Source organism: Canis lupus, chromosome X, assembly GCF_048164855.1.
Source record: "Canis lupus baileyi chromosome X, mCanLup2.hap1, whole genome shotgun sequence".
Classification (NCBI taxonomy): Eukaryota; Metazoa; Chordata; class Mammalia; order Carnivora; family Canidae; genus Canis; species Canis lupus.
The window spans coordinates 78,737,676-78,752,991 of record NC_132876.1 but is presented as its reverse complement, the minus strand read 5'-3'; the positions used below and the strand labels follow the sequence as shown (position 1 = coordinate 78,752,991).

Below are 15,316 nucleotides of genomic sequence, written 5' to 3'. Positions count from 1 at the left end.
TAGGAAAGAGCTGGGGTCACCTGGAGGCTGGGCTTCTCACTAGTTTTGCATCTGCCAAACCCCTCTTCCTTCCCCTGCTCAGGAAACTTCCATGGCGCCCCTGATAGCAATAGGAAAATGTCAACTGAGGCTAGCATGCAGGCCAGTTAAAATACCTGTTTCCTCCCACAACCAAAACCAGTTGGGCTAGTCTCTAGCATATACCAAATAATGTTTGCAGGCCTTTGTACTAGGCTGTTGCCTCCATTTACAGTTTTTCCTGGCTCCAAACCGGACCTAGCAGTGCCTAACCACTCCGGCTTCTTCCAGGAAACTACCCCACCAGCTCACCCCACTTTTCCCTACATGTTGGCCCAGGATCACTCCTTGTCTCTAGGTGGTCTTTGTTTCACAAGGGTAGGGGCTCTGATTTCCCCTTAGGCTTACCCAGCCCCCCAGGGCCAAGGAGAGGTCAAAGACTGAAGGGGAAGAGGAACAGCCTGGTTTTGCCAGGTGGCTGAAAGGATCTGAGGGAATAGGATGCACACCTGAGGGGCTCCATAGATGTACAGCACCAAGGGTTCATTCTCAGGGACCACGAACCATGCCTTGTGCCAGCCTTTCCCACCTTTCTCCATGTAGTGTAGGAAGCTGCAGATGACGCTGTTCTCCGCAGCCACTGAGGCCTGTTTCTGTGGCCAGAGACACAGGGGACATGAGTGATGACAGAAGGCCTGGCCTAGCTACTCTTGGCTTTGACACCCCCTCAGCTTGGGGATTGATAAAGCTGAAGCTCAGGTGGCCGGAGTGATATGTCCAGTACCTCCCACCCCCGGTGAGTTAGAATCAAGATTGAAAGCCAGGCTTGTCTGATGAACTGCCATGGCTGCTGTCTCCTAAGAGTTGGTGGGAGGGGTATCTCAGCAGGGGCACTTAAATGCTGGGCAGGCATCCTTTCTTCCATCAGTTCATTTATTCCTCAAGTCATTATGCATTTATGCCTCACCTGTTTTCCATCTTTCATCATTAATCCATTCCTTACATTTAACAAGAGGCAACCTAGCATTGTGGTGAAGGAAACTGAGTAGCTAGCTGGGTAAGACAGTCTGGCTCAGAATCCCAGCTCTAGATGAAAATGTATCAACTTGGAGGGAGAGCATACAGGTTTGTTTTAAGGATTAAATGAATTAATATATGTAAAGTGCTCAAAATACTTCCTGGTACAGAGTAAGCCTTTTTTTTTTTTTAAAGATTGATTTATTTTAGAATGAGTGTGTGCACGTAAGTGGGGGTTAGGGGCAGAGGGAGAGGGAGAGAGAATCCTCAAGCAGACTTCTGCTGAGTGAGTAGCTCACTGCGGGGGCTTGATCTCACAACCCTGAGATCATGATCTGAGCCCAAATCAAGAGCTGGCCACTTAACTGACAGCCAACCCAGCGCTCACAGAGTAAGCATTCTTTAAGTGTTAAATAAAATAAATACCTCAATTTGGTTAAAAAACCCAAAAAATGTGTGTATATGCATGCATGCTACAGCAGAAGTGTTAATGGTGGTAATCTAGTAGGTAGAAGGAATATGGCGTTTTTATTATTTTTGTGTATATTGTCTGATATTCTTCAGCACACATATTCTACTTTGTAATAAGAAAAGATAATTTGTTAATTGAAAAAACATCCTAGCTCTGCCACTTGCTGGCTGTGTAATTTGGGCAAATAACTCCCTGGGCCTCAGCTTCCTCATATGTAACACAGGGATAGTAATAGCATGGATAGATTAGTTACTGTGAGGATTAAATGTCTAAAGCACTTAAATAAAAATTAGTCTTTCATTCTTGCACTCATTTTACTCACTCCAAGCCTGGGTCACTTGTTCAGTGGATGCAAATGGCACCCTAGCATTTCAGAGATGCTCAGGCATCAATCACACTGGGTGTGTGGCTGGGGCCCACGTGGTCAGTGTGGGAGTGTTAATTGGGGACCTGGCTCTTACCTCCAGGATAGACCTCCGGCGCTGGGGTGTATGCTGGCTGCAGGCTGGGCTGCTCCCAGGCACCCCATGCAAGGCCACGTAGCAGTCAGTGCACACACGGTTGGAGCGGTTGTTGTCATAGATGAGGCGGGCCCGGAACTCGGAGCACTTCCCACAAACCACCTGGGGTGGCAAGTGGGCAAAAACAGCCTGGTTCCTGCCGATCTTTCCCTTCAGTGTATCAACTCCCACAGTAGACTCATGGCCTCCCCCACTTGGAGGGTAACCCACTCAGAATTGGGCCTTTGGGCTGCCAGCCTGTCCCCTCCCTAGCTCTGCCCCTGCCTGCCAAAACTCACATGCCCGCAGGCCTTGCAGTGGTGCCTGCGTTTGGTGATGGAATTGAAGGGCTCCTGGCAGCGCATGCACATGGTGACTTCCTTTTCTCGGATGGGTGTAGGTGCCCGCTTCCCAAGATCCACGTTCTGGAGAGAGGGCCAGGTCCCAGGTCACAGATAGCTACTCCCCAGCCCAGTCCAGCCAGCCCCTGCCCTCTGCCCCAAGGCTTGGATCATCATTGGGAGGTGGCAGATACATTCAGAAGACCTGCCTTTGAGTCCTTGCTCTGTCCCTACCTCACTGTGCTACTGAAGACAAGTCATTTTGACTTTCTGGGCCTCGGTTTCCCCAATGATTTTGCTGCAGCCATACCTCAGAAGTCTGGGCTTCTGAGGTCATGCACTGCCTCTCTGATCTTTACTCTCTGGTAAGAGGAATGGATCATCTCAACATAAAGTGGGGACTTGGAAGCCTGGGAGAGGTCCCATTGCAGGAGAAGGGGGTGGGGACTCTTACTGGAGAGTTAGGAGGTGTGTCTTCATCTTCCCTGTTTGTTGAGTTCAACAGTTTGAAGGTCTCCAGCGTCTGTTCATGCTTCAGGAGTGTGGAGTTGATGGCCTGTAGAGGGGGTTGTGAGAAATAAGGGTCAGATCACCTCACAATTCACCTGTTTCCACCCTCACCTCACCTTCCTATGACCAAGCCTCGGGTCAAAAAAGGTGGCTTCTAGACCAAACTGCTCCTTGCTAGGCATATGATCCTGAGCAAGCCCAATCCCAACTCCAAGTCTCAGTTCTTAGATTTGTGAAATGGGGGAGGGGATTCAGTGGTTGAAAAACCTCAGAAGGTCTTCCTGGCCACTGTCTGGGCTTAAGGTTTCACAGGATTTAATTTACTGGGGCTACACTCTCAGCAGAGCCAGCTTCCTAAAAGAAAAATTTGCGTATCCTTTTAACCTTTGGACCTCAGTTTGCTCATCTGTAAAGTGGGGATGGTAATGTTTGTTGGAAAGCAGGTGTCCAGGCCCATTCTGGTCTGATATGAGTTTTAGGGGAGAGTCCACCAACCCCAAGGAGACCTGTTAATGCTCTTCCAGCCCCCTACCACAAAACCTTCTTGGATGTTACCTGGACCCAGTCTTTCTTCTCCTCCTCAGTCCTTGGGGGTTGGGGGGGGGGAAAGAAAAATGTTGGGTTAGGCAGGCCAACCAAAAGCAACTAGAGTGGTAAAGAGCAAGTGTTTTGGAGTCAGACCGGGGTTTTGATCTTCTGGTCTTTAACTTATCGTGTGATCTTTGGCAAGTCATGTAGCCCGTCTGAGTTTGTTTTTTCAACAATTACTAATACTTTCCAGACCCTGTGCTAGGAACTCGGAACTCAGAGAGAACCCTACCCTTAAGGAGTGCACGGTCTAGGAGGGGAGATGGCCAAGGACAGTACAGGGGGATAAGCGCCATGACAGGGTGAAAATAGGGCTGAGGAGCCCAGAAGAAGAGACCTGCCCCAGCCTGGAATTGGAGTGGGGGCTGTTAAGGAAGGTTTCTTCAAGGAGGTGCTGGACCTCAGGTAGAGGGCCATGGGTGAGGTGTGTGTAAATGTATGGAACAGACAAGAAACCCAAAATAGTTCCCTGTTGTTGGAATGGCAAGTTTGAGAGAGGAGGGCAGTTTGTTTTTCTTTAGTCCATTTCCTTCTCCATTTTACATGGAGATAATTACCAGTCTAGGTTGTTCTGAGCAGTAACTGAGGTGACATGTAAGTGCCCAGCACAATCCTTGGTCTACTAGGTGCTGAATCGGTGTAAGTGAACTCTTCCTTTTCCTTCCCTTCCTACCTCTCCTGTCTGCCCTGGAGCCTCCAGGGCCTCTATGCTGGTACAGCTCCCATAAACTGCTCACTAGGAATAGGACCTAGCTTCTTGGCTGACTCCTGCTTGGTCTCTTCTAATCCCCTTCCATATTGACACACCAGACATCAAAAGTATTTTTCTAATAGGAAATTCTGACTACATCCTTAGAATCACTTCATGAAAAATTAAGGCTATGAGCTAATATTAACTGCAAGAATGTCCATTGCAATGCTATTTATTATGAAAAATTGGAAACAGCCTAAGTGTCCAACAATAAGGGATCAGATAAAGAAAAAGAAATGATGGTACATCATTACTGTCAGACAACATAAATGGTATATAAAGCTGCTTATAATATGTTAAGCAAAAACATATATACAATACATATAACTTTCCATTTTTGTTTAGAAACATGTGACGTGTTTATATTTGTCAGAACTCACTGATGTTACACACTTAAGACCTGTGCATTTCCCTGTGTTGAAAATTGGCCTCAAGAAAAGGAGAAGACACTAAACAAATATTGAATTCTACTTAATAATATGCACACCAAAGTCTTTAGGGGTGAGGGTGTATTGATGTCTGTAACTGTTTGAAATGCGTGTTAATAAATCAGATGGACTGGTGGATGGATAAAAGGATAGGTCTGTGATTAAATATAGCACAATGTTAATACTTGTAGAAACTATATGGTCGGTTTGCAGTTGTTCACTGTATAATTCTTTAAACTTTTCTATATTTTGGAATATTTTCTTTTTTTTATTTTTAAAAGATTTTATTTATTCATCAGAGACACATAGAGAGAAAGAGGCAGAGACACAGGCAGAGGGAGAAGTAGGCTCCATTCAGGGAGCCTGACGCTTGGGACTGGATCCCAGGTCTCCAGGATCACACCCTGGGCTTAAGGTGGCGCTAAACTGCTGAGCCACCCGGGCTGCCCTGGAATATTTTCATAATACAATATAGAAAGAAAATGTGTGTGTGTATGTATGTGTGTGTGTGTGCAAATAGAGGAAAGGCCTGGGGTGAAGTATCATGTCTTTAATTTATAATGATTTAGCCAAAGCTATATATGGCAAAATGTCAATTGTTGTTGACTTCTAAGTCAGTAGTGGTCCCAAACCCTGATGCACACATTAAAACCACCAAGGGAGCTTTTAAAACTCATGTTGAGGCTGTATCCCAGACAAATTCCGTCTTTGGGGGTGGGTCTCAGACATCGGTATTTTAAAAAATATTTTAAGTAATCCCCCCAACGTGGGGCTTGAACCTATAATCCCAAGACCAAGAGTCACATGCTCTACTGATTGAGCCAGCCAGGTGCCCCTTAAGACATCAGTATTTTTTAAAAGCTCCCCAGCTGATTCCTGCATTGCCAAGGTTGAGTACCAATTGTTTAAATGGTAGGTATATGGGTGTTTGTTGTATTTCTAATTTTCTGGATATTTGAAATTTTTCATTAAAAATTTTTTAAAGGGCAGTACAATCAATTGCAAAGCAATTGCAAAGCCTTCATGACTTTCCTCTGCCAGTAGGAGGAAATCCTGCACTGCTCAGTACTCCTTTTGGCTCCATTGTCTCTCTGAGGCCCCCTCCCTCCCATCCTCCCAGCGGAAGAGCTGAGTCATGTGACTTGTCACTCCGGTTCTGCTGAGCCCTCTCCTGGATGTGCCCATCATTTACTTTGTTCTTGCTTCCTGGCTGCTGATGGTCTCTCAGTCTCCCAGAGCTTCAAAGCCAACACCTATCTTGCATCCTCTAGGAGGACACCTTCTAGCCATATTCATCTCTCTTTCCTGCCTCCATGCAATCCCAGCAATGAGGCTTCTGACTCTCATTTCTCACTTCCTTGCAGCCTGTCAGAAACAGATCATCTACTCATATGCATCCATTCTCTGGCCCTGACCCTGACCATGATACCGTATCACTTGGGCCCTCAGCAGGCAGCATGAGCTCTATTTCCAGCTCTGCTCCTTTCTGGCTGTGGGATGTTGGGCAAAGTACACAACTCTTCTGTGCCTTGGTTTGCTCATCTGTGAAATGGGATTGATGGTAACAGTAGCTACTTCAACGGTTGTGTTAAGGATTCAACTAGTCAGTTTAAACTTAAATTAAGTTAAAATTAACTTAAAACAGTGCCTAGCATAAGAGCAAGTCTTCACTAAATGTGAGCTATTATTATAATCATCCAAGTAGAGGATGGATGTGAAAGCCTCTTTATTAAATGGCTAGGCATTATTTTTAAATGCTACTATTTTTAAAAGTTTATAAAAAATTTCAAGTGTACAAAAAAGACAGGATAACACAAATTCATTAAATGTATGCCTATCCTATAGATGCAAATTTAAAAAATATTTTGCTATATTTACTTCATATATATGTATATGTATGTATGTATTTATGTGTGTGAATATATGTACATGTGTATGTATTTTTTGGTTGATAAATCATTTAAAAATAAATTACAGATATCATGATACTAAATCTTCAATGTGCAACATGAAAAAAACAAGGCCATTCTCCTGTATAACCATTATACCATTATCACACCTGAAAAAGTTAGCAATAATTCCCCAACAGCTATTGTTCAGCTCACACTTAGATTTTCCCTATTTTCTTGCAAATATATTTTAGGGTTTTGCTCAAATTAGGCTACTTTCATGGACCAAGGATTGCATTTTATTGTGATTTCTCTTAAATCTCTGAATCTACAATAAACTATGTTGTTGTCATTCCTGCTTGGATTAATATCTCATTCTTCCCTCTCCTCTAACAAAACCCACCAGAAGAGCAAAGCTGCATCTTTGGGAAAAGGTACCCATCTTTTCTCTGGAACAATCTCTTCCTTGGGGAGGTAGCCTGGCACAAGGCCTAGAATGCCTTGTATCTGAAGCGAAAGAGGGGTCTGGAGGGAAGGTATAGGTAAGGGCAAGTACCTAGCCTGGAGCTCCAGGGAGCGCTGCTTTCCTGACACCAGGAAGGTCCGAGGCAGATTGAGGTTGGAGCTTTCCTTTAGCTGAATGGAGGGAGAAAGAGGCTTTGTGAGGACTACTAAGCTCCACAGGGACCTTACCCTCTGCACACATGCACGCAAAGACTTGGGGTCAGAGCAGAACAACTTTATTCCTCCCAGCACCAAGGCCCCACTCCAGGTCCCCATCTCCCACCTCCTGGTGCTCACCTCCATGCCATCAACATCAATGCGTGCCCGTACGCTAAACTTCTGGCCAAGGAGCCGCAGCCTGGGCACGCAGTAAAGGAGGCGGTCGTTGAACTACGAAGGAAAAGTTTTGGGATGTGTGTGGAGAGGTGTGGCCCAGCCCCCTATCCTTATAGGACTCCTGAAGCTTTATTGTTGGGGAATCAAGGCAACAGATGGAGAAAGCACAGCCCAGATTGAGCACAATGGTCACGAGGAAAGAGCCTAGGCATGGGAGTCGCTTTCTAGTTGGGTGATCTATGGCAAGTCACTTCCAAGTCTTAGTTACATCACCTCTGAAGTAGAGAAAAAAAAATCCCTAGTGTAGGTGGTAAAAATACAATGAATTAATAGAGGAAAGAATGGCTAGCAAGAGGTATAGTCTTGAGTGAGTACCCAATGTGTGCAACCCCACACCTGGCACTTACTAGTATGAGGTATCGGTCTTGAGTGGTCCCATTCTTTGCTGACAGCTTAAGGATATGGCCTTCTTTTATGAGCTCTTTGGTGGGGCTGACAATGTCTTCCTCACCCCCTAGCAGCTCATATACCTTCAGCAGCTTGTGCATTCGCTCCTGGCAGGAGACAGTAACCAGAAGGCAGGGTTGGGGTGCTGGCTGCCCCTTACATGTCCAGAAATAGCAAGTTCCCCAGTACAAAGACACCACAGGTGGGTGGCTAAGGAAGGGCAGGGGCTAGAAGGGCCACTCACCATTTTGCGGATGGCAGCATTAGAGTGCTCTGCTGCTGTGGCTATCAGCTCCAGAGACTCTGTGGGCAGAGTGGGAGGTCAAACGGGGAACTAGCAGAGAGGAGGCTCTTGGGAGCTTCTTTGCTCCCTGAATGCTTCCTCCTGGCCTAAATACACCCTCCCTGTCCCAGAAAGCACCAGCCCCAAGGATGTCCATAGCAGCATCACTTAAAATCAGAAACTATCTCAATTAATTCCACAATAACAGAATCATACTGCATGGAATAACTGGCAGTGAATAACATGCAAACTTAGGATTATTATTACCATTAAAAATAACTATAATAATAATTACATAGGTAACTGAAAAGAAACATAGCCATATTTAAAGAGTTGACCATCTCTGGATGGTGGGTCTATGCTATGGGTGGTTTTTACTGTGTTCTTTAGATTTTTCTGTATTTTCCATATTTTTGACAAAGAGTATGTATTACTTTTATAATCAGAAAAAAGCTAAATAAATAAAAAATTAAAAAAAAAAGGGATCCCTGGGTGGCGCAGCAGTTTGGCACCTGCCTTTGGCCCAGGGTGCGATCCTGGAGACCCGGGATCGAATCCCACATCAGGCTCCCGGTGCATGGAGCCTGCTTCTCCCTCTGCCTATATCTCTGCCTCTCTCTCTCTCTCTCTCTGTGTGACTATCATAAATAAATAAAAAATTAAAAAAAAAGAAAAAAGCCATATATAAAGAAACAAAGAGATGAGCCTATTCTTTGTGTCAATAATATTGATTATAGGAATCTATCCTAAGAAAATATACATTTTAATCAACAAAACCAAGAACTCCCTAGCCAGATTCATTGAAAAAAAGGGGGAAAAGATCTCAAATAAATAAAATCATAAATGAGAGAGGAAAAATAACAACCAACATCACAGAAATACAAATATCTGTAAGAGAATATTGTGAAAAACTATATGCCAGCAAACTGGACAACCTAGAAGAAATGGATAAATTTCTAGAAACATATAACCTACCAAAACTGAAGCAGGAAGAAATAGAAAATATGAACAGTCTTATTATTACCAAGGAAATTGAATCAGTAATAAAAAAAACTCCCAACAGAGTTGCCTGGGTGGCTCAGGGTATTATCCCGGAGTCCCAGGATCGAGTCCCACATCAGGCTTCCTGCATGGAGCCTGCTTCTCCCTCTGCCCATGCCTCTGCCTCTCTGTCTCTCTCTTTCTGTGTCACTCATAAATAAAAAAATAAATAAATAAAATAAATTAATTAATTAAAAAAACCTCCCAACAAACAAAAGTGCAGGACCACATGACTTCATAGGAAATTCTACCAAACATTTAAAGAAGAGTTAATGTCTCTTCTCAAACTATTCCAAGAAATTGAAGAGGAGGGAAAACTTCCAAAGTCATTCTATGAGGCCAGCATTACCCTGATTCCAAAACCAGATAAAGGCACCACAAGAAAAGAAAACTGTAGGCCAATATCCCTGATGAACAGATGCAAAAATCCTCAACAAAATACTAGCAAACTGAATCCAAAAATACATTTAAAGAATCATTCATGGGGTGCCTAAGTGGCTCAGTTGGTTAAATTGTCTGCCTTCAGCTCAGGTCATGATCCCGGGGTCCCAGGATGAAGCCCGCATTAGGCTCCCTGCTCAGTGGGGAGTCCGCTTCTTCCTCTAACCCTCACCCTACTCGTGCTCTCTGACTCACTTGCTCTCTCTCAAATAAATGAATAAAATTTCAAAAAGAATCATTCACCACAATCAAATGGGATTTATTTCCGGCATGCAAGGGTGGATCAATATTTGCAAATCAAGCAACGTGATAACATCACCTCAACAGGAGACAAGACAAAAACTATATGATCATCTCAACAGATGTAGAAAACCATTTGACAAAGCACAACATCTATTCTTGATAAAATCCCACAACAAAGTAGGTTTAGAGGGAACATACCTCAACATAATAAAGGCCATCTATGAAAAACCCACAGAGAACATCATACTCAGTAGGGAAAACTGAGAGCTTTTCTCTTGATATCAGGAACAAGACAAAGATGTCTACTCTTCTCACCTCTATTCAACATAGTACTGGAAGTCCTAGCCACAGCAGTCAGACAGGAAAACAAAGGCATCCAAATTGGTAAGGAAGAAGTAAAATTTTCCCTATTTGGAGATGACATGATACTATATATAGAAAACCTGAAAGACTCCACCAAAAAACTACTAGATCTGATAAATGAATTCAATAAAGTCACAGGATACAAAATCAATACACAGACATCTGTTGCATTTCTATATACTAATAATGAAGAAGCAGAAAGAGAAATTAAGAAAACAATCCCATTTACAATTGCACAGTACCTAGGGATAGGCTTAACCAAAGAGGTGTAAGACCTGTACTCTGAAAACTTTCAAACGCTGATGAAAGAAACTGAACATGACACAAAGAAAGAGAAAGATATTCTATGTTCATGGATTGAAAGAACAAATATTGTTAAAATGTCTATACCCAAAGCAATCTACACATTTAATGCAATCCCTCTCAAAACAACAACAGCATTTTTTACAGAATTAGAAAAAATAATCCTAAAATTTGTATGGAACCACAAAGGACCCCGAATAGCCAAAGCAATCTTGAAAAAGAAAAACAAAATGGAGGTATCATTATTCCAGACTTCCAAGTTATACTACAAAGCTGTAGTAAACATAAGAGTATGGTAATGGCACAAAAATAGACACATAGTTCGAACAGAATAGAAAACCCTGAAATAAAGCCACAATGATTTTTTTAAAGATTTTATTTATTAATTTGACAGAGAGAGAGAAAAAAAAACAGGGGGAGCAGCAGAAGGAGAGGGAGAAGCAGGTTCCCCACTGAGCAGGGAGCCTGATGTGGAGCTCAATCCCAGGACCTCGGCATCATGAGCTGAGCCAAAGGCAGACGCTTAACCAACTGAGACATCTAGAGACCCTGAAATCCACAATTCTATGCTGAGTTAATCTTTGACCACAGTAGGAAAGAATATGCAATGGGAAACAGTATCTTCAACAAATGGAATTAGGAAAACTGGATAGTTACATGCAAAAGAATGAAACCGGACCACTTTCTTATACACAAGAATAAATTAAAAATGGATTAAAGACCTAAATGGGAGGCCTGAAACCATAAAAATCCTAGAGGAGAACATAGGCAATAATTTCTCAGACAATGGAGGTAGCAACTTTTTCTAGATATGTCTCCTGAGGTAAGGGAAAGAAAAGAAAAAAATAAAGTATTGGGACTACATCAAAATAAAGAACTTCTGCACAGCAAAGGAAACAATCAACAAAATGAAAAGACAATTTACTGAATGGAAGAAGATATTTGCAAATGTGGTCTCTTTTAAAGGGTTAGTATCTAAAATATATAAAGAACTGATATAACCTGAAAGCCAAAAAAACAAATAATCCAATTAGAAATGGGCAGAAGACATGAACAGACATTTCTCTAAAGACGATATACAGATGGCCAGCAGATACACGAAAAGATGCTCCACACTGCTCATCATAAAGGAAATGCAAATAAAACCCAAAATGAGATATCACCTCACACCTGTCAGAATCAGTAAAATCAAAACATAGGAAACAAGTGTTGGTGAGGATGTGGAGAGAAAGGAACCCTTGTACACTGTTAGTGGGAGTGCAAACTGGTGCAGCCACTGTGGAAAACAGCCTGGAAGTTCCTCAAAAAGCTAGAAATAGAACTACCCTAGGATCAGTAATCACACTACTAGGTATTTACTCCCCAAATACAAAAATATTAAGCCAAAGAGATACATGCATGCCAACGTTTATAACAGCACAACTTATAATAACCAAATTTTAGAAGCAGCTCAAGTGTTCATGGATAGATGGTAAAGAAGATGTGGGGTGTGTGTGTGATGGAATATTATTCAGCCATTCTTTTCATAAGAAGAATGAAGTCTTGCCATTTGCAATGACATGGATGGAACTAGAGGGTATGATACTAAGTGAACTAAGTCAGTTGGAGAAAGACAAATATATGATTTCACTCATATGTTGAATTTAAGTGACAAAACATGCAAAAGGAAAAAATTAAGAGAGAGAAATCAAGAAATAGACTCTTAACAATAGAGAAGGAACGGATTGTTACTAGAGAGAAGAGGGGTGGAGATGGGTTAAACAGGTGATGGGGATTAAGGAGTGCACTTGTCTTGATGAGAAATGGGTTATGTATAAAATTGTTGAATCAAAGAAAGAAACAACGCAATCATGAAATGGGCAAAAGACATGAACAGAAATTTCACCAAAAAAGACATACACATGGCCAAAAAGGACATGAGAAAATGCTCCGCATCACTTGCCATCAGGGAAATACAAATCAAAACCACAATGAGATACCACCTCACACCAGTGAGAATGGGGAAAATTAACAAGACAGGAAACAACAAATGCTGGAGAGGATGTGGAGAAAGGGGAACCCTCTTGCACTGGTGCTGGGAATGTGAACTGGTGCAGCCACTCTGGAAAACTGTGTGGAGGTTCCTCAAAGAGTGAAAAATAGATCTGCCCTACAACCCAGCAATTGCACTGCTGGGGATTTACCCCAAAGATACAGATGCAGTGAAACAGCAGGACACCTGCACCCGAATGTTTCTAGCAGCAATGTCCACAATAGCCAACCTGTGGAAGGAGCCCCAGTGTCCATCGAAAGATGAGTGGATAAAGAAGCTGTGGTCTATGTATACAATGGAATATTACTCAGCCATTAGAAACAACAAATACCCACCATTTGCTTCAACATGGATGGAACTGGAGGGTATTATGCTGAGTGAAATAAGTCAATCAGAGAAGGACAAACATTATATGGTCTCATTCATTTAGGGAATATAAAAAATAGTGAAAGAGAATGGAAGGGAAAGGAGAGAAAATGAGTGGGAAATATCAGTGAGGGTGACAGAACATGAGAGACTCCTAACTGAGAAACGAACAAGGGGTAGTGGAAGGGGAGGTGGGTGGGGGGATGGGGTGACTGGGTGACAGGCACTGGGGGGCACTTTATGGGATGAGCACTGGGTGTTATGCTATATGTTGCCAAATTGAACTCCAATAAAAAAATTTTAAAAAAATTGTTGAATCACTGTCTTGTGCACCTGAAAGTAATATAACACTGTAGGTTAACTATACTGGAATTAAAATAAATAATAAATAAAAAAGAGAAAACACACATTCTATGTGTAAGTACACTTTCATTACAGTGGTGTTGACAACAGTGTCAACCAGAAACAAAAATTTCCAACTGTAGGGGTGCCTGGGTGGCTCAGTTTGTTAAGCGACTGATTCTTGATTTTGGCCCCGGTCATGATCTCAGGGTCATGAGATCAAGCTCTGTGTCAGGCTCCATGTGGAGTACTGCTTAAGATTCTCTCTCTCCCTTTCCCTCTGCCCCTCCCCTGACCACATGCATTCTCTCTCTCTAAAAATAAAAATGTCCAACTGTCAGAGTTCAGTTAAATAAATTAATGTGCATTCATATAATGGAATACTGGACATCCTCTACAAGTGATGCTTATACAGAGTTTTTCATAATTTGTGAAATGTTCAGGATATTTTTAAGGATTTTATTTATTTATTTGAAAGAGAGAGAGAGAGCACAAACAGGGGTAGGGGCAGAGAGGGAGAAGCAGGCTCCCTGCTGAGCAGAGAGCCTGACGTGGGGCTCTATCTCAGACCCTGGGATCATGACCTGAGCGGAAGGCAGAAGCTTAACTGAGTAAGCCACCCAGGTGCCCCTGCTCAGGATATTTTAAGAAAAGGATACCAAGTAGTATATACTGAATGATCTTGAATTCGCAAATATATGTGTATTAAAAAAAACCAGGAAGAATACAAGTCAAAATGTTCATTATGCTTCTTCTCTGGGGGCTTGTATCACAGGTGATCTTTTTTTCTACCTCTTTCATCTTTTCTGTAATTTCCATATTTTCTATAGTGACTAGGTATCATCAGGGAAAAAAAAATCTTGAAATAAGTCCCTATACATCCCCCCACACTAACAAATCCTGCCCATGCTTGAGGCCCGGCTACAGCTGTACCATATCTCACTTTTGTCTGTATGCTGCTGAATTTTCCCACTAGAAAATATGCCTGTGAGGGAGGAGTACAGGTGCTTCTGAAGAGGGTCCATACTGTTGGCAAACCAAGTCTGCTTTTCTAGGAGGTTGTCCCTCCATGACCATGTCCTGGTACTCCTTGTCTTAATCGGGCCTTTCAAGAGGCTCTAATCTTCAACTCCTCTTCCACCCTAGCTGCCAGAGGGATCTTTCTCACAAACTGCTGCCACTCTTCTGCTTCAATCTGTCAATAGCTCCCTCGTATCTGCAGGGGAAAAGACGCAGCCCCTTAGCCTGGCATTGAAAGCCCTTGGAGATCTGGCTTCTGCTGACCTCTCCAACTTTCTCCACATGTACCTCCCTAAATATGTGCTGTCTTGCTTCATCTGGCTAACTGGATTCAGCTTGCCTTCTCTAGTAAACCTGCTCTGAGTTCATAGGCTGGGTCGGGACCCTGTCACAGTTCCCATGTTCCTCTGCACTCCCCTCTGTCCCACTAGTCACACTATGTGTTCATCATGCATTTACAAATCTGCATCCCCCAGTAGATGAGGAACGCCCTAGGATGGGGCCAGTGTACCCCCCTTCCCCTGTCTCCAGTGCTCCCCATCAGATGGTTTGAATAAATGAGATCCTTCCAATCCTCACACCAATTCTATAAGACAGGCGTGATTGTGCACTGTTTGTCCAAAATGAGGAAACAGACTCAGAGAGAAGAAGTGGTGGCCTTATCTTCCTGGGAAGCAGCTGAGTTGACATCAGAGCTGGAACTTCCCTGTTATCTGCCCCTTCTCCTACCCATTCTGCACCTCCTGCACCCCAGGGCAGGGCCATGTTGGGCGGTAGAGGTCAGAGGTAGCCAGGGAAGGGACAGGAAAAAGACTCTGGTAAGCTGTGGACATACAAATTCAGGCTGGTGCAGGTCACTGGGTTCAGAGTAGAGGCTTTGCTATCAGGAAGTCTGTCCTGAGATGTCTTGTGTGGAGTGCACACTGGTATCTCCAGGGGTCCAGTGTGCATAGGCTGTCTTGAGGGGAGGTGGTTCCAATGTGGGGATGTCAGTCTAGAATTTCATTTGAGGCTTTGGACTAGGGAGTGCAGTTTAAGGAACTTAGTGTAGGGGTTTGGCTTGGAAGTTTTGGTGGGGTTT

General features: G+C 43.2%; 1 protein-coding gene across 1 annotated transcript in view; it reads right to left on the bottom strand.

Moving 5' to 3' along the window:
* FGD1 (FYVE, RhoGEF and PH domain containing 1) overlaps positions 1-15,316 on the bottom strand; it is a 44,425-nt gene that overhangs the window by 1,211 nt on the left and 27,898 nt on the right. The window contains exons 9-17 of the mRNA XM_072816065.1: positions 8,046-8,104; positions 7,762-7,908; positions 7,316-7,408; positions 7,071-7,150; positions 3,414-3,444; positions 2,803-2,904; positions 2,307-2,432; positions 1,969-2,130; positions 528-671 (exon numbers count right to left, since the gene is read on the bottom strand). Of these exons, the coding sequence (XP_072672166.1) occupies positions 528-671; positions 1,969-2,130; positions 2,307-2,432; positions 2,803-2,904; positions 3,414-3,444; positions 7,071-7,150; positions 7,316-7,408; positions 7,762-7,908; positions 8,046-8,104 (944 nt within the window). The remainder of the gene's footprint in view (positions 1-527; positions 672-1,968; positions 2,131-2,306; positions 2,433-2,802; positions 2,905-3,413; positions 3,445-7,070; positions 7,151-7,315; positions 7,409-7,761; positions 7,909-8,045; positions 8,105-15,316) is intronic.